The 24,833-nt window shown below is 43.8% G+C and overlaps 1 protein-coding gene across 3 annotated transcripts in view; it reads left to right on the forward strand.

Annotated features, from left to right (window-relative positions):
• LOC124596567 (ski oncogene) overlaps positions 1–24,833 on the forward strand; it is a 629,377-nt gene that overhangs the window by 326,174 nt on the left and 278,370 nt on the right. For all 3 annotated transcript variants that reach the window (XM_047135751.1, XM_047135753.1, XM_047135752.1), the window contains exon 2: positions 23,405–23,521. In XM_047135751.1, the coding sequence (XP_046991707.1) occupies positions 23,405–23,521 (117 nt within the window). The remainder of the gene's footprint in view (positions 1–23,404; positions 23,522–24,833) is intronic.

Here is a 24,833-nt window from a genome sequence, read left to right on the forward strand (position 1 = left end):
AGTGTGCTGTAGACAACATGGTTTATTCCTTAGAACAGAGGATTTTTCTGGTGTTGGAATTCCACCGCCTAGAACACAGTGTTGTTACAACAAGACGAAGTTTTCAACAGAGGTTTAATGTAACCAAAGGACCGAAAAGCGATACAATAAAGGATCTGTTTGAAAAATTTCAACGGACTGGGAACGTGACGGATGAACGTGCTGGAAAGGTAGGGCGACTGCGTACGGCAACCACAGAGGGCAACGCGCAGCTAGTGCAGCAGGTGATCCAACAGCGGCCTCGGGTTTCCGTTCGCCGTGTTGCAGCTGCGGTCCAAATGACGCCAACGTCCACGTATCGTCTCATGCGCCAGAGTTTACACCTCTATCCATACAAAATTCAAACGCGGCAACCCCTCAGCGCTGCTACCATTGCTGCACGAGAGACATTCGCTAACGATATAGTGCACAGGATTGATGACGGCGATATGCATGTGGGCAGAATTTGGTTTACTGACGAAGCTTATTTTTACCTGGACGACTTCGTCAATAAACAGAACTGGCGCATATGGGGAACCGAAAAGCCCCATGTTGCAGTCCCATCGTCCCTGCATCCTCAAAAAGTACTGGTCTGGGCCGCCATTTCTTCCAAAGGAATCATCGGCCCATTTTTCAGATCCGAAACGATTACTGCATCACGCTATCTGGACATTCTTCGTGAATTTGTGGCGGTACAAACTGCCTTAGACGACACTGCGAACACCTCGTGGTTTATGCGAGATGGCGCCCGGCCACATCGCACGGCCGACGTCTTTAATTTCTTGAATGAATATTTCGATGATCGTGTGATTGCTTTGGGCTATCCGAAACATACAGGAGGCGGCGTGGATTGGCCTCCCTATTCGCCAGACATGAACCCCTGTGACTTCTTTCTGAGGGGACACTTGAAAGACCAGGTGTACCGCCAGAATCCAGAAACAATTGAACAGCTGAAGTAGTACATCTCATCTGCATGTGAAGCCATTCCGCCAGACACGTTGTCAAAGGTTTCGGGTAATTTCATTCAGAGACTACGCCATATTATTGCTACGCATTGTGGATATGTGGAAAATATCGTACTATAGAGTTTCCCAGACCGCAGCGCCATCTGTTGTTGAAAATTGTAACTACTGTAATTTCGAAAGTTTGTCTGCCTGAAAATGTACTGTTGTCCCAAGCATATTGCAACAAACGTTGTATTTCTATCGCTGCTCGTTTAGTTTTTATTGCCGTTTCAAATATACTGGTCATTTTTGAAACACCCTGTAGTTCGATGCGGCCTGCCACAACCTCCTCTCCTTCCTGTGCCAACGTCCTTATCCCATAACAGCACTTGCATTTATGTCAGCACCTTGGCAGTAATGGATCAAATGGACAAAAGCATCAACAAGCCACCGTAGCCGCAATTGGGGCTAACTGGGAACAAATTTTGACATACTAATGTATGTGGAGTCTTATGGGACTTAACTGCTAAGGTCATCAGGCCCTAAGCTTACACACTATTTAACGTAAATTATCCTAAGGACAAACACACACATCCATGCCCGAGGGAGGACTCGAACCTCTGCCGGTATCAGCCGCACAGTCCATGACTGCAGTGCCTCAGACCGCTTGGCTAATCCTGCGCGGCTTTGACGTACTCTTGGACATGTGACGAACTAGTGTCAGTTATGGAAGTAGATTAGGGGTTAACAGCCTTTCGAAGACGAGGTCGTTGTGAAAGGAGCTCAAGCTTGAATGGACGAAAATACGGAAGAAGAACCTACCACTACATTTCATAGGAAGCTTCTCAGCCGGAAAAGCGGAATCTAGATGAGCATTCCTGCCGATCGAGAGTCCAGTGTCTTACCACTACCCCTCATCACTCGGTGACGAGTGTCAGCTGCTGGCCTTGGGCAGCAGGGGTGTGAGTGATCTCTGTGCTACGCCGTGGACGACAGAGAGGGGAGGGGGCTGCCCCAGAGACCGAGTGCTGCGCAGGCTGGTATGAATTATTCAGCTCCCTCCGCCACCTCCTCATAATTAAAGCCGCCCAGCCCGCACCATGGTTCCCGCCCGCTCCCCCTATCCCCCTGCTCTAGCGGACAGCAACTGTTTGCGGTTCAGCGCTACCACCAGCTGCGGATGGTCGGGCTGCTAACCGCACCTCGTTCCTCTCGTTCCATTCGCGGCGTGCATTGAAAATTATCTTGGCTTTAATAAATTTCTTATTTGCGTATTTTGTGATACAAAACATCAGGAAAGGGAAACAAAATATATGTAACCCTGCATAACAGTGAAGAGAAATGGAACTTTAAAGACTTCGAACTTGTTTGTTGCATTAGAAATAACATTAAACAGTAATAGATTGCTGTAAGATGAGCATAAAGAGTGAGAGAAACCAGCAGCATATCATTAACATCACATATAAATTAATACACAATTTGTCACAAACGTTCAAAATTCACACAGGTTCTCCTCTCCATAGCCTTTGCACATCACTGAACGAAATTCGTTTCTTCTAACATGTGGTAAAAAGCACTCCCAGGCTTCCAGTGGACTGCATCACTGTCCCAGTCTGCTTGCAGGGCTTTTCAGTGTAGACTTTCATGATCAAGTTGTAATTTGGTGTTCTCGCACTCACTTGACGAGAGTCAATAGTCAATAGCGGCCCGCTAATATCTATTTCTTCCATAGAAACTAGATGCCTCCTCTCTGTATTCATTTCTCTGTTCATTATATGATTCACTAGAGTCACTAATTCAGTCTGAAGCACTTTTCGTGTTCGCTATTGTAGCGAGGGACATTTTCATCTCCGAAATCATTTGCATCGCTACTTCCATCTTCTTCTAGCGGTTTCCTCACACAGTCTGGAAAATTTGGATCAGGCAATTACGGCAAGTAGTAAAAGAGACGCAGGGTGGGGGGAGGGGTGTGTGTGAGAGAGACAGAGATAGGGTGATATATACGTGCGTATGATAAACCCCTTGCCTTAAAAATACTCCTCTCCTTCACACCTCCTCTGTGTTACCACAGATGGCATGTCACTGATATCATTTGTACTAAGATTGCAGTACACGTGAGGTGCCTATTTACTTCCACAATCCTGAATGGAACGCATAAGTTCTAATAAATGTTCACCAACCGGCAGCCTTCTTTAGTTGTTGTCCCCGGCGCAGAAAACAGCACGTACGTCGTGAATCCGTTATCTTGATGCCGTAAGAAACTCGTAGTGAGGAACTCATATTTTAGAAATAATTAAATTTCCTATCAGTTTGTTTATGCGGGATCCCTCTCGCTTTTTTTTTTTTAGCAGAACACGAGAAACTGCACAATTACATTCCACTTTAGAGTCACAAATAATATCTATTCTTCAAGAAATTAATGAACTGCGTATCTCCGTAATTACAGCTCTAATATTTACAAATTAAACATTGCAAATTAAGTCTTAACTGATACCGCGGCAGACAACATGTTTGTCCTCCGTAATGCGAACCAGCTATGATATTACAGCCGAACCATTTCGCCCCACAAGTCCATTTGAGTGTGAAGTATGATTCGTTATTTTCGGGCCATCCGAGTTAGGCGCGATCAGAAGTTCACCGAGATGCTTCGTCTGCCTTTTCGTTTAGCAGTTCTTTGTTATTCTAGGTTATTAATACTTGTGAAATAATCGAATGATAGCACTTTATTGACAGATGCTTTAATGTGGAATGCGGGTAAATACGATGTTTAGTTTGTCTAATAACAGAAGATTATCATTTTGGCGCCAACTTCCAAATGCATCAGCCAGTCGCGGAGAAGGACCACAATTTACGCACTCTTTCTTACGGTACCCATACCGAACAAACCATCTGTCGAGGCCAATGCCGAATGGCTTTGCACATTAATAATACGAATTACTGGTCATCTACCCCCCCCCCTTTTTTAGTACCCTGACGCCGTATATATGAAATCACAGAACTGTAAAACGGTTGGTACATTGTGTAATTAATTTACTGCAGCCATCTTACGACTACTGTTTTCTCAGAAACCCATAACATAAAAAAAAATGATTTAAACATGTTGTCAATGTAGTTGTTGGGTACATGTTAACAGCATGTATTACCAAGCAGTCACCGTACCCACAAGAAGTCATTTGGTGATGAAATGGTTGCACTATTTCCCCAGAAGTTTGTTGAAGAATAACAACAACGAGGAGCTCTACAGGCACACCGGCAAGGTCACGCTTACAGTGCGGAAACGGCGGACGAACAGGCGAAAACAGACTGAATAAAATGGTCTTCAGTTACATCAATGTCCACCTCTAAGTGGGTAGAAGAGGCCAAAATATATGCACAAGAAACTGATATTACGACAGAGATGATCCAAAACAGAGAAAAATTCAGAAGCAAAGTGAACAACATAAAATCATTTAAGGAGAAACCACCCAAAAGGAGGGCAATACATTTCATTTCCGAGGAGGAAAGAAAGGAAAAAAATGAAAGAATGAAGAGGTTGTGGGACGAGAGGAAAAGAAAGGCGAAGAAACCGTAAGTTCTGCGCAGTCCATAGTTGGCCAAATTCAGAAAAAAAGACGCTGCAATTTATGAAGTTATTTAACTCAAGTTTTATTCATGATAAAATTAACATAACTCTTTTTGACTGTCAAACCTCCAAATTTTCGTGCCTTCTCGTGTGTCAGTTGTTAAATCACTTGGTTCCACCTGTAATATTTAGAATACCACACTTCTTAGATAATTTGACATCTGTGACAATCTACATTTTACGCCTGCTTAGTATACGAGTATTCCGTTTCGTGAAACTGAAGCATCGACGATGTACTTCTTTGAAATCAGTAATTCTTTTTCCATACGAATTCGTTTTCCCTCTGAAAGATCCATGTGTTCCAGTTGCCTTTCGCTTTTCAACCCATATTTTTATTCGCTCTGTAGACCGGACCATTTTGCTAAATTGCCTCTCATGGTTTTCAGCAGGGTATCTTCTTCCCACAGTCAGCCTCTCAGTTGGAGGAAGGGGAAAGGTACCTTCAGCAGTACGATATCCGTTCATTTTTTTTTTATCACAGGATCACTTTTAAGTTGTATTTAGCACTGTACGAAAATATTTTCTAAGCCAATTTCGGGTTAACGTGACCTAATATATCAGTATTAATTGTGAAATAATGAACGCATGAAACAAGCTTAAAATAAAAGAAAACATCTACTACTACTGCAAGACACACCCGCAGCTTTTAGACTCCAGATGCTTCCAAAAATAGTGCTTTTTATACACTGGAACATAGTTCATTTTCATATTCCTTCACGCCCCTGTATCCGAAAGAGACGAAACGTAAAATGGTTAATTATGTTGGTACATTTGGGGCGCTGTACACTACTTTTGGACAACGAAAGAATGTCGCTGATAGTAGTTTAATGCTTGTGGTTGTTGACGAGACGCTGTGCGATTGGCATGCTCCCTAGCTCCAGTCACGTAATCCTTAAGCGCCCCGTGATCGATTCAGGAGACGAGCAGATGCTGTAGTCCGCGGCACGCTGCATTAATATTCATGGAGTCCTGATGCCTAGATTGGAACGGTGCCCCTATAAATAAGACGAGCTGAGGCCTTTCGATTCCGCAAGAGACACAGCAAACCGAGCGCGGAAATGGAACGGCGGAATTGCTGAACTCGGAAAGAGCATTGTCGCGTGGACGCGGCTACGTGCAGCGTTCACCTTACCGAGGGGTGAGAAGTTCTTACCGTACTTTTCCTTGTTAGTATCCTTAGTGAAGGAAACGTACGATAAGAAATTCTCATCCTTGGTGAAGGATACTAATAAGGAAAAGTACGGTAAGAAATTATCACCCCTTGGTAAGGTGAACGCTGCACGTAGCCGCGTCGACACGACTATGCTCTTTCCCAATTTAGCAGTTCCGCCGTTCCATTTCCGCGCTCGGTTTGCTGTGTCTCTAGGCTCCTCGCGTGTCATTTAACTCTTCATCTTTTGCCTCTCATACTTGTTTCATTTCTATAGCAATATCATGGGCGACGCAATATGCAACAGCACAATTTCAAACGAAAAACGTATTTTGGAGAAGAGTACCAAGTAGCCTATGTCTTAAAAACGAACATTTGTGGAGCTCTCAATTTTATTACCAGTTACACATTGACACTACGCGTTTGTTTTTAAAAGGCATTGCAGAGCGGATATTATCGTTCATCAAACATTTCCTTAATTAACTTTAGTGAGCAGCTCTGAATTGGTGTGGGGAATTCCTTCAAGGGGTGGTGGTTTGTGACGCAAGTAGGATTGTAGTAGTATTCCTCAATTAAAAATTGAATGTGTGTTCTATTTTTTGGCTGCGATATGAAACCAGTCTTTAGCTACTAACACTGCGTTTATTGAATGAAGGTCGAAATGCCTTCCGAATAGAACCGTATCAGTATCCTAATTCTAACATTCCCGAGCAACAAGCTAGCGTAAATACTGTTTTGATTGTCAGAGCTTCCCAAAATGTAATGGAATTGCACACAAAAGAACTTAAGTATATTCCTATGGATTTACTACATCACGAACGCTTGTCCACTTTTGTTTAATTTATACTAAAAATTGTGATTATCTCTTCTCTAATTACAGCAAACCATTTTATTCTACGTGGCCAAACACACTAATTAGTCTAACCTCTGACGTCTTCCGTGGCGGGGCTCTGTTCCATATGTTACACACCGTCTCAATTTTTGCTGTTCCAAGTCTATTTTTGCGCGGATTCGTGCTTTATTTTGAAACTTTCATGAATTAATCTGATAACGTAGTTGATATTTTCTTCTTATTTGCTATAGTCATGCGTACATGACAACTCATTTGCCGAAGATGATATTTGAAGGACGAAGAATAAGTTGGTCATCCAACAGTCGGTCTCCATGCCTGCCTTAGGACAAGCCGTAATCGTTCTTACGTATTTTCAGGCTGGTTGCGTGAACGACGTATATTATGGAGCAGTAGAATTGTTGCACTGTCTTCCTCGAATACTATATTTATACATTTAGTAGAATTGTTCTAGTGTGTGTGTGTGTGTGTGTGTGTGTGTGTGTGTGATATCTTATGGGACTTAACTGCTAAGGTCATCAGTCCCTAAGCTTACACACTACTTAACCTAAATTATCCTAAGGACAAACAATAGAAAGCACCGAAGCTGAAATCGTTATAGGTACAGAAAGCTGGCTTAAGCCAGAGATAAATTCTGCCGAAATTTTTACAAAGGTACAGACGGTGTTTAGAAAGGATAGATTGCAAGCAACCGGTGGTGGAGTGTTCGTCGCTGTTAGTAGTAGTTTATCCTGTAGTGAAGTAGAAGTGGATAGTTCCTGTGAATTATTATGGGTGGAGGTTACACTCAACAACCGAACTAGGTTAATAATTGGCTCCTTTTACCGACCTCCCGACTCAGCAGCATTAGTGGCAGAACAACTGAGAGAAAATTTGGAATACATTTCACATAAATTTTCTCAGCATGTTATAGTCTTAGGTGGAGATTTCAATTTACCAGATATAGACTGGGACACTCAGATGTTTAGGACGGGTGGTAGGGACAGAGCATCGAGTGACACTATACTGAGTGCACTATCCGAAAATTACCTCGAGCAATTAAACAGAGAACCGACTCGTGGAGATAACATCTTGGACCTACTGATAACAAACAGACCCGAACTTTTCGACTCTGTATGTACAGAACAGGGAATCAGTGATCATAAGGCCGTTGCAGCATCCCTGAATATGGAAGTTAATAGGAATATAAAAAAAGGGAGGAAGGTTTAACTGTTTAGCAAGAGTAATAGAAGGCAGATTTCAGACTACCTAACAGATCAAAACGAAAATTTCTGTTCCGACACTGACAATGTTGAGTGTTTATGGAAAAAGTTCAAGGCAATCGTAAAATGCGTTTTAGACAGGTACGTGCCGAGTAAAACTGTGAGGGACGGGAAAAACCCACCGTGGTACAACAACAAAGTTAGGAAACTACTGCGAAAGCAAAGAGAGCTCCACTCCAAGTTTAAACGCAGCCAAAACCTCTCAGACAAACAGAAGCTAAACGATGTCAAAGTTAGCGTAAGGAGGGCTATGCGTGAAGCGTTCAGTGAATTCGAAAGTAAAATTCTATGTACCGACTTGACAGAAAATCCTAGGAAGTTCTGGTCTTACGTTAAATCAGTAAGTGGCTCGAAACAGCATATCCAGACACTCCGGGATGATGATGGCATTGAAACAGAGGATTACACGCGTAAAGCTGAAATACTAAACACCTTTTTCCAAAGCTGTTTCACAGAGGAAGACCGCACTGCAGTTCCTTCTCTAAATCCTCGCACAAACGAAAAAATGGCTGACATCGAAATAAGTGTCCAAGGAATAGAAAAGCAACTGGAATCACTCAATAGAGGAAAGTCCACTGGACCTGACGGGATACCAATTCGATTCTACACAGAGTACGCGAAAGAACTTGCCCCCCTTCTAACAGCCGTGTACCGCAAGTCTCCAGAGGAACGGAGTGTTCCAAATGATTGGAAAAGAGCACAGATAGTCCCAGTCTTCAAGAAGGGTCGTCGAGCAGATGCGCAAAACTATAGACCTATATCTCTGACGTCGATCTGTTGTAGAATTTTAGAACATGTTTTTTGCTCGAGTATCATGTCGTTTTTGGAAACCCAGAATCTACTATGTAGGAATCAACATGGATTCCGGAAACAGCGATCGTGTGAGACCCCACTCGCTTTATTTGTTCATGAGACCCAGAAAATATTAGATACAGGCTCCCAGGTAGATGCTATTTTTCTTGACTTCCGGAAGGCGTTCGATACAGTTCCGCACTGTCGCCTGATAAACAAAGTAAGAGCCTACGGAATATCAGACCAGCTGTGTGGCTGGATTCAAGAGTTTTTAGCAAACAGAACACAGCATGTTGTTATCAATGGAGATACGTCTACAGACGTTAAAGTAACCTCTGGCGTGCCACAGGGGAGTGTTATGGGACCATTGATTTTCACAATATATATAAATGACCTGGTAGATAGTGTCGGAAGTTCCATGCGGCTTTTCGCGGATGATGCTGTAGTATACAGAGAAGTTGCAGCATTAGAAAATTGTAGCGAAATGCAGGAAGATCTGCAGCGGATAGGCACTTGGTGCAGGGAGTGGCAACTGACCCTTAACATAGACAAATGTAATGTATTGCGAATACATAGAAAGAAGGATCCTTTATTGTATGATTATATGATAGCGGAACAAACACTGGTAGCAGTTACTTCTGTAAAATATCAGGGAGTATGCGTGCGGAACGATTTGAAGTGGAATGATCATATAAAATTAGTTGTTGGTAAGGCGGGTACCAGGTTGAGATTCATTGGGAGAGTGCTTAGAAAATGTAGTCCATCAACAAAGGTGGTGGCTTACAAAACACTCGTTCGACCTATACTTGAGTATTGCTCATCAGTGTGGGATCCGTACCAGATCGGTTTGACGGAGGAGATAGAGAAGATCCAAAGAAGAGCGGCGCGTTTCGTCACAGGGTTATTTGGTAACCGTGATAGCGTTACGGAGATGTTTAACAAACTCAAGTGGCAGACTCTGCAAGAGAGGCGCTCTGCATCGCGGTGTAGCTTGCTCGCCAGGTTTCGAGAGGGTGCGTTTCTGGATGAGGTATCGAATATATTGCTTCCCCCTACTTATACCTCCCGAGAAGATCACGAATGTAAAATTAGAGAGATTAGAGCGCGCACGGAGGCTTTCAGACAGTCGTTCTTCCCGCGAACCATACGCGACTGGAACAGGAAAGGGAGGTAATGACAGTGGCACGTAAAGTGCCCTCCGCCACACACCGTTGGGTGGCTTGCGGAGTATAAATGTAGATGTAGATGTAGAAGCACAACCATGCCCGAGGGAGGACTCGAACCTCCGCCGGGACCAGCCGCACAGTCCACGACTGCAGCGCAGACCGCTCGGCTAGCTAATCCCACTGTTCTAGTGTTCCGGTCTTTATCCGAGTCTGCCTGATGAAATACGCCGAAGGAATTCCCAGCCGCATTGCTACGATCGTAGCAGTTCGCTGTACGAAGGTGTAACACAGACGCTTAGTTAGCTCAAATGGCTATGTTTAGAGGACAATCAAGGTTATTCTCGCATAATTTTGTGAGAATGACTTTGGTTTTCCTCTAACCATTACCATTTAAGTTACTTAAGCGTTTGTGTTACACCTTCGTACACCGAACTGCTACGATCGTAGCAATGCGGCTGGGAATTTCTTCAGTGTATTTTATCGGGCAGATTTGATAAATACCGGAACAATAGAGCAGTTCTTTAGAATAGGGCGCTCTATTCTTGTATGCGTTCCCGTAACGGTTGCCCAGCATTACCCCAAAACCATCACATACATATAAGGTCTCCATTCCTACCGTTGCTTTCGCGTACACTGAAAAAAATATCGCTTCGTAAGCATGAAGCAGGATTCAGATGTTTACCACTATTTAGTCTTTCTGTGTCTTTTTATATTTATCAACAATTAAAGGAAGCTGTAACAAGTCGAAATTTTGTTCGAAGAGATTCCGGGAGTGCAGCCGGTCGTCGTAAACTTCATTCCACGGTATTTCAACTAGACACCTGCTAGTCATCTTCTGGTGGGGCACCGAAATCTCTTTCAAAATTTAATTCGCCGGAAAAATTTCAAATTTCACAAGTCGAAATAATGTTTACGTCGTTTACAATAAATTTTAGAGGATCAGTGATTTCGTGTATGGAGCAGAATCGTCGCCGAACAAAGTGTTGAGACCTAATACAGTTAACCGTATACCATTCTTTAGAAAGAGATGTATTACGCATCCGCTGAGTGATACACTAATTTATGCTTTTCGTTTACCGTCTTGTATCAACGTCAGTCGAAAGTAATACAAACTGATTACTTATTTCAGAAATTAGGATTGTATCTTTGTTATCAATCGACATTGTGGTACACTTGACAGGGGTCTGTCGCTTATCACGTGTAGAGAAAAACAAGCAAACACAGTTTCATATCAGCGGACTTGAGCCTTTTGCTGACTCTTTCAAAGAAGTTTCTTTTTCTCCAGGAATGTCGTTTGTTTATGTACAAAATGCCGAGTCAAAATGGTTCAAATGGCTCTGAGCACTATGGGACTTAACATCTGAGGTCATCAGTCCCCTAGAACTTAGAACTACTTAAACCTAACTAACCTGAGGACATCACACACATCCATGCCGGAGGCAGGATTCGAACCTGCGACCGTAGCAGTCTCGCGGTTCCGGACTGAAACGCCTAGAACCGCACAGCCACCGCGGCCAGCAAAATGCCGAGTCGTATGGAGTCTACTTCAACTATACGTCCCTCTGTGACTGTTCAGAGATCAGTGGTAGGTAAACGCATACAACATCCAAAAGAACCATGCGTAATTTACAAGTATAGTGTTCAAAGGAACGTTTGGGGTTATGACAACTTTACTTTGCTTTTATGTCGTAACGGCCGAACTTAAAAACTGCATAATGGACCTGAAACATAAAAAGTAGTTCGTCTGTATGTCTTACTTTTCTGCCCGCATCTCGTGGTTGTGCGGTAGCGTTCTCGCTTCCCACGCCCGGGTTCCCGGGTTCGATTCCCGGCGGGGTCAGGGATTTTCTCTGCCTCGTGATGGTTGGGTGTTGTGTGATGTCCTTAGGTTAGTTAGGTTTAAGTAGTTCTAAGTTCTAGGGGACTGATGACCATAGATGTTAAGTCCCATAGTGCTCAGAGCCATTTGAACCATTTTCTTACTTTTCTTATAGGCGTGCTCTTTCAATCACACGGACTATTCGCAGCGCGGCAGATTCTAGATAAATATGTGTCGTTCTAAGGTTTTTTGTCTGTCAGTTTTTTTCATTTTTGGCAGTGTTTGTTAATGTGAAAAATCCCGAGTAGCACCGTGTTCCGGATTCCACACTAAACTGTACGTCCCGCTATAACTGGCTGGGTAAGTCGGTTCGGAGGTCAGAGGATGGTAACGGCATACCATCCCCAATAGGACCTTGCATTGTGGTGACCAAACCAAACTTCGGGATGATGACAGCTTTACCTTAATAAAATGTAAATGTCGTGTGACCACGGCCTCCCTTCGGGTAGACCATTTGCTGGGTGCAAGTCTTTCGATTTGACGCCACTTCGGCGACTTGCGCGTCGATGGGGATGAAATGATGATGATAACACAACCCCAGTCCCTGAGCGGAGAAAATCTCCGACCCAGCCGGGAATCGAACCCGGGCCCTTAGGATTGACATTGTCGCGCTGACCATTCAGCTACCGGGGGCGGACACCAACTATAATTATATTTTATGAAAGGCTAAGTTCTGCAGCACATCCTGTGTAAAACGTAGTAGAAGTTCCGCTGAGACCTGTAGTCTTGCTGGGGCTCAACTTACAAGCGAGCGGTTGACGCTATACTACCCGTTCCGCGGCGCTGCTGCGGCGCCGAGGCACGGGGCGCGTGCGTGGGCTGCTGCGCGCGGCAACCGCGACCTAAGATGCAGCGGCGTCTGCGTCGGCGGCAGGCGTTGCCCTCCGCAATCAATACGGGCGTCGCGGCGCTGCGCTGCGGGTCGATAGGGAGGGGAGGCGGCACCCGGTGACCCACTTGCACAGCCAGCGCCGGCACCTGCGTGCACCCTGCCCTGCCCGGGGCTGCCGCAGCAGCCCGCGCCGCGCATGCGCGCCGGCCACTCCGACACTGCCGTGTGCTTTGTTCCCGAGGCGCCGCGTGCAGCGGCGAGGGGGAAGAGCGCGCGGACGCAGTCACACACTGGTCACGAGAAGTGTCCGCAAAAAGGTCATGGGTAGGAAATTTATTGTTGCAGAGACTCGCTGTGCTTGCGTCGGGTGGTGTGACAGAAACGGTACGTTCTAAACATGGAGTAGTTGCTTTTCATAGTCCGTCTATGAAGTCGAATTTTGTCTGAAGGCTACAAACAGGTGCTCCGTCCAAATACTGCAAAGTGTTTTCTTCTTTTTTTTTTGTTTGTGTTGGTTGGGTCGTGCCTGCAGTCGTGCTACACACTGAAATCCCGGCGTCACTGTACCGTAGCACGCCCCTGAAGAGCCGAAACGATATAGCTCAGTCCATTCGAAACTGGAGTGTCGCATCTTGATAAGACTTCAAAGTGCTGTAAAGTTGGCAACTTGCTTTAAATGTTCAGAAATGTAAATCTGTTACCTTCACACGTTTTCAGCCTGGAATCTCGTTGATTAGAGCAGAATTGTCTTCCTTGAGAACTCTCGCCTCGAATTGAGCCCCGATGACCAGCGAAGACGTGTGTGGGGAGAATGCCGGACATTTGCCACGCTGGACGTTTGCCACATTTGCCCCTTCTCCAGGTAGCTTGAGTAGCGATCCCTCAGGTAAGCGACGCCCTTCCTCGAACTTCTACTGTCCGCTTTCAAACCGCCGTCCCCACATCTTACTCGATACAACCAGTACGCAAGGGACCTTCTTCATCGACATCTTGGCGAAATACAGAGCTTCTTCTCCGAAATCGAAATATTTATAACTTTTGGGAAACGAAAGCAATTCCGACGATTATGTCAGTATGTAATTAGTTTTACCAAGAATAAATATAGATCCCTCTTTCTGTACGGCAGCTTCCTTTCACGCTTACTGATTGCGATAGAAACAGTCCATCCCCATGGGAGCAACAAGAAAGGAACGATGTAAAGAGAATGCAAATGTACGCTAATCATTTATTTTTGATCACTGCATTTGTGCCTACTTTAATTACTACAACTGAATGCCCAAAAGACAATAAGGAAAGAAGAAATGGGTATGTGAATGTTTGAAAAGAAGAACGACATACTCCATATTAATTTACTCTCTAAAATGCGATATCCCTTCCGACGAAACGTTAGTTTATAAATTGTAGTGGGACAATGTTCAAAACATGACTGAAAGTACGTTCATAAACAGAATTAATAACATCTATGATTGACATGTCATCTAAATTCGACGTACAGTTTTAAAATGTTAGAAATAAGGACAGGAAGTAATACAGAATGCTATGCTTGTAATGTACGTTGTTATTCTACATTGTCTAGCTCTGGTATTTAAAGGGTCACAGAGAAAGCATCCTAGGTTTTGGAGGGAAAAGTCGTAATTGTAATGATCTCCACAACAACAGAAACAAGAAGCACAACTTAAGGAAAAATAATGCAATGTGTGTTCCAGCTCACAAGCGACATTGAAGCAGGTAGTTCCTGTTTCCAGAATGAAATTTTCACTCTGCAGCGGAGTGTGCGCTGATATGAAACTTCCTGGCAGATTAAAACTGTGTGCCCGATCGAGTTCGAATCTCGGTCGGGCACACAGTTTTAATCTGCCAGGAAGTTTCGTAGTTCCTGTGACTTAGTATGGGCAGAGGTTATATTAGACAACCGGAATAAATTAATAACTGGCTCCTTTTACCGACCCCCGTCTCAGATAAAACAGTTGCTGAACATTTCAAAGAAAACTCGAGTCTCATCACAAATAGGTACCCTACTCATACAATTATAGTTGGCAGTGACTTGAATCTACCTTCCGTATGTTGACAAAAATACATTTTCAGACCCTATTGTAGATTGAAAACAACTTCAGTAATTGTTCTAAATGCGTTTTTTAAAATTATTTTTAACAATTAATTCATGAGGCCATTCAAATTGCAAATGGTTACGAAAACACACTTGATCTCTTAGCCACAAATAATCCTGAGCATCACGACGGATACAGGGATTAGTGAACACACAGTCGTAGCGAGGTTCAATTCCGTAACAGAGAAATTCACCAAAACTAAACGCGAAATATATCTATTTATAAAAGCAACTGAAAATTCGGTTGACTGCTTTCTAAGAGACAGTCTCCAATCCTTTCAAACTATGTAAGTGAAGACCATATGTGGCCTAAGTTCAAAGAAATAGTATCAACAGCACTCGAGAGATTCATACCAAATACATTTATAACAGACGTAACTGATTCCCCATGGTACACAAAACACGACAGAAGGCTGCTGCAGGAGCACCGAAAAAGGCACGTATAATTTAGACGAGTGCAAAATCTCCAAGATTGGCGAAGTTTTACTACTGAGGCTCGAAATTTGATGTGGATTTCAATGCGAAATGCATTTAATAGTTTCCACAACGAAACTCTCTCTAGAAATGTTGCGGAAAATCCATAGAGATACTGGTCCTATGTTAAGTAAACCAGGGGAAAGGCTCAGCAAGTACCTCTACTGCGGGTCGGGAGGCTGGTGAGCAGGAGGAGGAGGAGGAAGAGGGGGAGACAAGAGACCCAACCCTTCGGAGCAGGTAAAATCGTGGCAAATGTCCGACACCCTTACAGCACAGCGGTATGTCGACGATATTCTACGCCGTGTTCAGTTGCCCGTCATGGCAAGCGGTTCTGGGATTACATTTCAGCAAGATAATGCCCGGACGCACACGGCGAAAGTTTCCTACTGCTTGTCTTCTTGCTTGCCAAACCCTACCTTGGCCAGAAAGGTCGCCGGATCTCTACCCAACTGAGAATGTTTGAAGCTTTATAGACAGGGCCCTCCAACCATCTCGGGGTTTTGACGATTTATCACAGCAGTTGGACAGAATTTGGCGCGATATCCCCCAGGAGGAAATCTAATAACTGTATCAATCAGTGTCAAACCAAATATCTGCTCGCATAAGGGCCAGAGGTGGATCAATACGTTACTGATTATTCGATTTGTGAAGCTCTTTATCTTGAATAAATCATCCAATTTTTCTGAAAATTTAATCATATATTTGTCTGTGCATGTACATGACAACTACAAATTTCGTGGTGCGTCGGTTCTTTTGTCTTAGAGTATGTTTTGTGGAAGATAATGTCTAAATAAGTAGAATGTCATAAGTTGTTTTTTTGTAATGATGTTCCAAAACTCTTGGCCGGCCGGAGTGGCCGAGCGGTTCTAGGCGCTACAGTCTGGAACCGCGCGACCGCTACGGTCGCAGGTTCGAATCCTGCCTCGGGCATGGATGTGTGTGATGTCCATAGGTTAGTTAGGTTTAAGTAGTTCTAAGTTCTAGGGGACTGATGACCACAGCAGTTAAGTCCCATAGTGCTCAGAGCCATTTGAACCATTTGAACCAAAACTCTTGGGCGACGAATTTTGTGGAGAGGGAATTTTTCATTTATTGTGAGATACCAAAAATATTTCAAACTGAAATGTGAATGTGTAGGGAATTAACACAAAGGTATAAATTGTGAATTTTTCTAATAAATTTGCTGTAACTATTCCAGTATATTATTTTACAACCTTATAGATGTTACAATCTGAGAAACCCATGGTGGACCTCAGTGCACCTTCTTCTTGACCCAATGCAAAAGGATAGTGCAACACTGACTAAAACACAAAACTGTTCGGTAATGGCAGGAAAAGCTGTGTTTCCATTCCACGAGCACAACAATACAGACGAGAAGCTATTTCTTCCACAGACGCTCCATGTGCCGCAGTTTGCTGCGCCTCTGCCGACTGCGGAGGAAACAAAAAAAAAAAAAAAAAAAAAAAAAAATGACGGATAAGAAACCGCACTTTCGCCGTGAATGAAACATACGCGATGCGCCCCGGCACTAGCGGATCCCCATTATCCAGGCAGCACAGCGATGCCAAAGACGTGAACTAAGATCCATTGCGGCCTCCCTCAGATTACTGCTCTCAGAAGCCTCCAGCTTCTTGTTATTTGCATCAGTAGCAAGCATTCGCACTTAACTCCCAATCTGTCTTTTTCACTTCATTTTTCTTCTTCATTGTCGTTTAATTAATGACTATCCACAGTACTGTGGTGTGCAAATCCATATTGTATTTTTTCGTACCTTGGGGCAATCAGCACAAGATCTCGTATACGGTTTTACGCAAAATATCTCGCCCTGCAGTAGGAAGACCTCAGCTGGTAGAAATTTACACTCGTAATCGGAGACAAAGGTGTGTCAGGTATCGCTGGAGGCAGTGATGCGAGAGTGCAACTTTTCATAACTTGCAAAAAATGATTTAGTACGTGCACCTCGAAATTCGCAATTGGTGATATTGGATAACGAGAGGTGGCATCCCAAGAGAAAATAGTTTTGTTACTGAGATGATTGGTGTCTGTAAGCTACACACATTTGGAAGCAGTGTGGCGGGGTATGACGGTTAGCACACCGCTGTCTCGGCCGTTGTCGGCTTTGTAGACCTTGAAGCTGCTACTTCTCATTCAAGTGCTATACAGTTGGGACCACGAGGCTGAGTGCACTCCTTACAGTCCTCTCATCAAGGAAAGAATCTTGGCAATACCCGGAATCGAATCTGGGACCTCCACACAGCAGCTACACCACACGCTAACCAGTTTTTCTTTCTTTCTTCTTTTTTTTCGTTGTCTTTCTTCTACAAGGAGAACGGTTCTCTGCGGACGTCACATGGCGTCTATGAAAGCCTAATGTTTAAAACATTAGTCGGTTTTTAATTACAGAAGGCGACTAGCTCTCTGACCGAACGCGCTAACCTACCGTGCCGGCGTCCACTGAGCTACGGAGGCAGGCCTATACATCGACAGATCTTACATAATGTTCTGTAGTTGCTTTATATCCACATGCAATGTATACACAGTGTTTGACTACTAAGGTACAGACAAAAGGGGCGAGTAGATAACAAAGAAACAAGCAAATAATCAGAATAATCATAGGTCCTATATTTGCACAACTGCAGACATGCCGGTGTTACAACACTGTTAATATCCAAAGTTACTAATCGGACGCTTTAAGGTTGTCCCTTTACAGATCGATTAGGTTCGTCTGGCTTCTGGCTGCTACGGCATGTTTACGCTCATTGTCAGCCTTAGCTACCTAACATAAAATAAAGTAGCCATTGGGAAAATAGTGTTGGTTCGTGTGCGGTGTTTGTGCACAGTAGTTATTATTCAGGAAAACGAACAAAGTGGCTGTACCTGATCCATCGAGCGACTCACCATCAACTGAAGTGTCATTTATGCGACGTATTAACCCTTTACCTGTTCGTTTCTTTTATAAAAGCTGACTGTCGTGAGAGGAATAAGAAGAGGAGCTTGTTCCAGCAGAGAATGTATTACGAGCCGATCGCATGGTTTTGCTCCCAGCAGTCTCTGCAAAAGGGCCACCTTTACGTGAGCGTTTAGTACGTTTTCCGGTAAACCTCCCACCCTTGATTCATTGAAGAACAGTACTTTCATATACACTCCTGGAAATGGAAAAAAGAACACATTGACACCGGTGTGTCAGACCCACCATACTTGCTCCGGACACTGCGAGAGGGCTGTACAAGCAATGATCACACGCACGGCACAGCTGACACACCAGGAACCGCGGTGTTGGCAGTCGAATGGCGCTAGCTGCGCAGCATTTGTGCACCGCCGCCGTCAGTGTCAGCCAGTTTGCCGTGTCATACGGAGCTCCATCGCAGTCTTTAACACTGGTAGCATGCCGCGACAGCGTGGACGTGAACCGTATGTGCAGTTGACGGACTTTGAGAGAGGGCGTATAGTGGGCATGCGGGAGGCCGGGTGGACGTACCGCCGAATTGCTCAACACGTGGGGCGTGAGGTCTCCACAGTACATCGATGTTGTCGCCGGTGGTCGGCGGAAGGTGCACGTGCCCGTCGACCTGGGACCGAACCGCAACGACGCACGGATGCACGCCAAGACCGTAGGATCCTACGCAATGCCGTAGGGGACCGCACCGCCACTTCCCAGCAAATTAGGGACACTGTTGCTCCTGGGGTATCGGCGAGGACCATTCGCAACCGTCTCCATGAAGCTGGGCTACGGTCCCGCACACCGTTAGGCCGTCTTCCGCTCACGCCCCAACATCGTGCAGCCCGCCTCCAGTGGTGTCGCGACAGGCGTGAATGGAGGGACGAATGGAGACGTGTCGTCTTCAGCGATGAGAGTCGCTTCTGCCTTGGTGCCAATGATGGTCGTATGCGTGTTTGGCGCCGTGCAGGTGAGCGCCACAATCAGGACTGCATACGACCGAGGCACACAGGGCCAACACCCGGCATCATGGTGTGGGGAGCGATCTCCTACACTGGCCGTACACCACTGGTGATCGTCGAGGGGACAATGAACAGTGCACGGTACATCCAAACCGTCATCGAACCCATCGTTCTACCATTCCTAGACCGGCAAGGGAACTTGCTGTTCCAATAGGACAATGCACGTCCGCATGTATCCCGTGCCACTCAACGTGCTCTAGAAGGTGTAAGTCAACTACCCTGGGCAGCAAGATCTCCGGATCTGTCCCCCATTGAGCATGTTTGGGACTGGATGAAGCATCGTCTCACGCGGTCTGCACGTCCAGCACGAACTAGAGATGGGCGATCTGCTCCTGAACTAATTCATAGAGCTGAATCTTTCAAAGGAGTGAACAATCAGTGATTCAGAAAAAAAGAACGGTAGCTCCAAACGTTTCCCACAGCAGAGAGAGAGAGAGAGAGAGAGGGAGCAAACCAGTGGGGCCTCTGCTGGTCAGAGCACACTGCACGCCACACAACACAGCCAGCGCCGGCCTCTACCCTGCTTCTGCCTTGGCTGCCTGCATTATGCAGTGCCCCATTGGATTTTGTGTTTCACACATGCCGTGCCGTCTCTGTGCTTCCTCTGCCGCGTGCAGTGTCTGGCGCACCTTAACTTAGCGTCGCACTCCGTCTGCGATCGTTTCAGTCGCACGCCATGCCCTCTGGGCAGTTGATGCGAGCAACAGGACAGAGAGCCTCCTAGCGGAGAACATAAGAACTACTTGCAACAACCTGGCCGCAAGAGAACGGACGATTTGTCTCCGAGCGGGTGAGTGGTGGCCGTTCACCGCTCCCCCCACCCTCGGAACTCGCCCGCTCAACGCTCACCCCACCGTTCTCGACTCTAGCCAGAGCGTTGAGCAAAGCAACTCAGGTGTCACTCTGGTCTCTGCGGTCTTAGCTCGCGCAGTAATACAGCTCGCGGCTCGACCTGCTTGACTCAGCGCCTCTGCATCGGAGTTCGTCTCTACTGGATATTATTCTTCGTAGTAATACCGTTATGTATATTACATAATTACGTTATGTATACATCATTTGTTTTTATTTTATTTTTATTTGTTTAAACTGATCAGATTAGGTTCCTGATGGCTCCTCTTACTATAGGATTTTTTATTATGGTCACTCGAATTTACACTTTAATTACGAGCGAACCGATAAACGTATAGCAAAAGTGATACACCAATTTTTCCTTGTTTTATTCTGCGGAAGGCTATATGCAGCACTTTGGTCTTACAGTCAAATTTATATATTTTTTTCTTATCGTAGTACGGATTTTGCGATTTTAGGCGTCTTTGGAAGGAAATGTTCACTTTAAAAATATATGGCTTGCGATGTATTTGTATGAGGTTAATGAAATTTTAATACATTATAGCCAAATATATTGTTAATGTAAATCTCAAGTTACAACATTTTCCGATCACCCAAAAAACCACGATACTGCAAAATAAATCAATAATCAAAAACTTTGTCATATCGTGGAAATTTCAATAAACAATACAAAATTCTTACTCATTATCTGTGTTACTTCAAAATAGGATCAAATAAGATCAAAATACAGGTATAGTACTGGAATAAACCAAGTTTAAAGGGCAATGTGCCTTCGATTTATTTTCTGTTGTGAATGAGTGGTGAGTCATGAAAAAGAGCTAGTTCATTTCAGGGAGTGAACAGTTCTGATCCGATCTCTGAAAAGAACAGTTTTGCCCATCTCTAGCACGAACGCTGGTCCAACTGAGGCGCCAGGTGGAAATGGCATGGCAAGCCGTTCCACAGGACTACATCCAGCATCTCTACGATCGTCTCCATGGGAGAATAGCAGCCTGCATTGCTGCGAAAGGTGGATATACACTGTACTAGTGCCGACATTGTGCATGCTCTGTTGCCTGTGTCTATGTGCCTGTGGTTCTGTCAGTGTGATCATGTGATGTATCTGACCCCAGGAATGTGTCAATAAAGTTTCCCCTTCCTGGGACAATGAATTCACGGTGTTCTTATTTCAATTTCCAGGAGTGTATATAAACTGCTTCAAACGCCAGGTTACTTTACAAATCAATTAATGTGTTAAACATTCGGCGCTAAGCATGTAAGTGAGAAGAAAGTGTAGAAAAGATTTGAAATTATGTTTAAAGTTTGTTAGCATTAGCTGAGAGCTCTCACAATCGGTATCAAACAATGAATGATTACAGTATGGATAATTTGGGCTCCGTTTTAAGCAAAAGCTAGTTTTTCACGAAGCTCAGTGTTTGTGACGTCATATCTCTTGAACTATTTGTCGTACAGTATTGCAAGTACATTCAGTAGTATATGTGGATACGTTCTGCAAAATGCGTTACAAATGGATTAAGTAGTAAAGAAGTAATAAATTAAAACTTCATGAGTGAAGCTGCAGTTTCATTGCATGAACAGCGAAAATGTAGTAGGCGACAAATTTCTTTTTCCTTTCATAATTTTGTGGAGACTGTAAGCGACAAAATATTTTGTAATGGTTTGAAATTATCTGTAAAATTTGTTGGAATTTCGCGCGCCATAGACACAGCTTCTAAATTTAATACTGCGTTAAACCTTTAACATAAGATTATACATATTAATGATTAGATTACGACAGATTTTTAAATTTGGTCAAAAACTGTATGAAATATTGAAAATCAAATTTTTGTTGCTCCTGAAAGACGTTGGATAGTCAACCTTCGACTGGAACTGTGCTGTGCTCCGGATTAGCCGTTTCGTAATATATCAGCGTGACAATGCCAGACCACACACTAGCGCTGCCTCATCTGCAAAAATCGGACGCCTTGGGTTCACTGTCATCGATCATCCTTCATGCATTCCAATGTCTGCATTTTCTCTGTGTCCAAAAGTTAAAGAACACCTTCACGGGCTTCACTTTCATAGTGATGAAACGGTACAAGCAGAAGCGAAGTTGTATCTCCTTCGACAAAGTCAAACATTTACACTGACGATATCAACAAACTATTCCCCCGTTCGGCGACATGCGTTCATCGCAGGGTGACTATGTTGAGAAATATGTATGTTGACATAAATAATAAAGACGTAGAACGTTAATAAAGATTCGTTTTATTTTAAAAACTTTTAAGTGTGTTTACATAAAAATTCAGAGGCATTACTTATCAGCACGCCCTCGTAAATTCTGTTGACTTAATAACATAGTTTAAACCAAATAAATGTTTATTCAATAATATTCACAAGTATGCGTATGGTGGTCTCACGTAAATTACGCACTCAAATGAAAAACGATTAAATAATACAGAAAAAGTGCGAACAAAGGTAACTTGGCTGCACATTAGTTCACGACAGTCAACTGCAAACGGTCCAGGTCCGAAAGTGCATGATGTAAACTACAATTCATTTTCCTGAATAACCACTGCCTTTTGAGTGCATGCGTGTACGACAATTTTAGTTCTTATCCACATTCGTTTGTTTTAATAAATGTCAGGACACACACGCACAAGCACACGCACACCACTATCTAAAACAGTATCACATTTGTTACGATGGTCATTCAGTAATTAAAGAGACAAATTGGCCTGGGGTAAAAACTGTTAGTAGGGCAAGTTTGGTACTTTTATGGCTGATCAGCTGATGTGTCAATATTGTTTTGCTTATAACCTCAAACATAGTTTTCAAGATGGTGAGTCCGCTTGAAACGTCCACATTAGTTGAACAACGTTCTGTTATTCGTTTTTTACTTGCTGAAGGCGAGAAACCAGTGAATATATGCTGCAGAATGTCTATAAAATTTATGATGAATGATGATGTTTGGTTTGTGGAGCGCTCAACTGCGCGGTCATCAGCGCCCGTACAAAGTCCCAATTTGTACACAGTCCAATTCTTTGCACAGTCCAATCGAGCCACTGTCACGAATGATGCTGAAATGATGAGGACAGCACATACGCCCAGTCCCCGGGCAGAGAAAATCCCCAACCCGGCCGGGAATCGAACCCAGCACCCCGTGATCCAGAGGCTGTAACGCTAGCCACTAGTCCACGAACTGCCGGACATTTATGGTGAAAGTTGTATGCATGTAAGTGTGTAGAGCAGTTCAAAAATGGTCACGACTTAGTGACTGGTTTATTAATCTGCTTCTGTTATATGTTCTGTTGTGCTACATGAAAGTACGAAGATTAGAGAGGAAAAACAAAAGCAAAGGATAACGAAATGATGTACCAAATCCAGTCCTCCCGCAGGAGCGTACGTAGCACGGATAGTCGGCCGGAGTTAATTCTCTAAATTATTTGAAATCGCATCAAATATTCTGTATGTTGTATTGCTTGGGTTATAAGAATTTTGTTTATTTATTTCGCAGTTTAAACCCACTTCTGCGACGGAGTATGGATTCGATCCCGTGCTCGCTGCTAGTGGCAGGCTTGGTAAAAGACACAAACCATTCTGGTATGAGCCGCTGCATCACTACAAGTACAAGGTGAACAACACTGCTTATTTTTCGTTATAGTTTTAATTTGTTTTGTTTTCTATTGAATGCAAGTTATTTGCACATACTAACTGTATTGTTTCTTTTAATTTATTTTAATTTTTTTGTGGTTGACGTTTAATTTTTCTTATGCAAACTCACACCTGTAACAAGTGCAACAACTCTTAACTTTCATTCTACGTCCTCAACTTACATAATAACTTTGACCTTTGTTTGGATCGATTATGTAAATCGCCTTTATTCGTTTAGTTGAACACGAGAGCCACTGTTATTTTGGTCAAATTGATAAGTCGACCATAGCTAAACATATTTCATAGTGTGAAGACCATGTAATAGAATGTCACGAGACTAGAGTAGAGTCTCAGCCAAGACAGTACATTGCCATGGGTGGTTATTTAGAGATGGTGCAGAAATTTGTAAAGACTACAATCATTTTAACAGGATGGAAGAGGAAATAAAATACGTACATCGACTTTTCACAGTGAGTGGAATTAACTGTTGAAACAATTAACGGATTCTGTATCATGTGACGAATTGTGTGCCCTCTATCCAGCTCACAGTGCCCATGTACGAGACCTGTTTGTTTTAAGTAAGTACTGTATCGAAATAAAAATAAAACAGCTAGACTGTTCTTAGCAATTTTATTTTTACATGAAAACCTGTACTTTAACCTAATTTTCTACATAAATACCACCAATATTAAGGCACTTACCATGTTGTACAACCAAATTTCGAATACCATCCTCGCAGAAATCTGACGCGCGATTAGACAACAATATTCTTGGCACTTGTGGAAATTCATCACATAACGTCGAAATCGGAAAGTGTCTGTTCTCTCTCACTTTTTCATCAAAGTTCTGTAACACATGTCAGTAATGACTGAAAGTCACCCACTTCGTTTCTCATTGTGCACATTCGTACCACCATCTTTAAAAGCTCTCACCCATTTCTGTACATCCATCACTCACAATGTTTTCATTGATTTGTCAATGAGTTTCACGCATTTAGCATTAATAAAAGGAACCACAACGCGTATTTCACAATCGGCGGGATTGTCAGTCGGAGGAGGCATTTCAAATACAGACAAACGTAAACACGCCGAATGACTCTAATTGTGTTGTGGCTTGCCAACGGAGTGCGGTACACCGCGCATGCCGACCGCGGCGGAATTTTAAAACAGTGCTTACTTTCAGAACATGCCTCTTATATTCGGCGTCGCTTGAGCATTCTACGCACTTGCCAGAGTTCATCGCTGAAGATGCCCTCCACAGACAGGGACAAACCTTCAGTAAATAGTTTTATA

Source organism: Schistocerca americana, chromosome 2 (assembly GCF_021461395.2).
Source record: "Schistocerca americana isolate TAMUIC-IGC-003095 chromosome 2, iqSchAmer2.1, whole genome shotgun sequence".
NCBI lineage: Eukaryota > Metazoa > Arthropoda > Insecta > Orthoptera > Acrididae > Schistocerca > Schistocerca americana.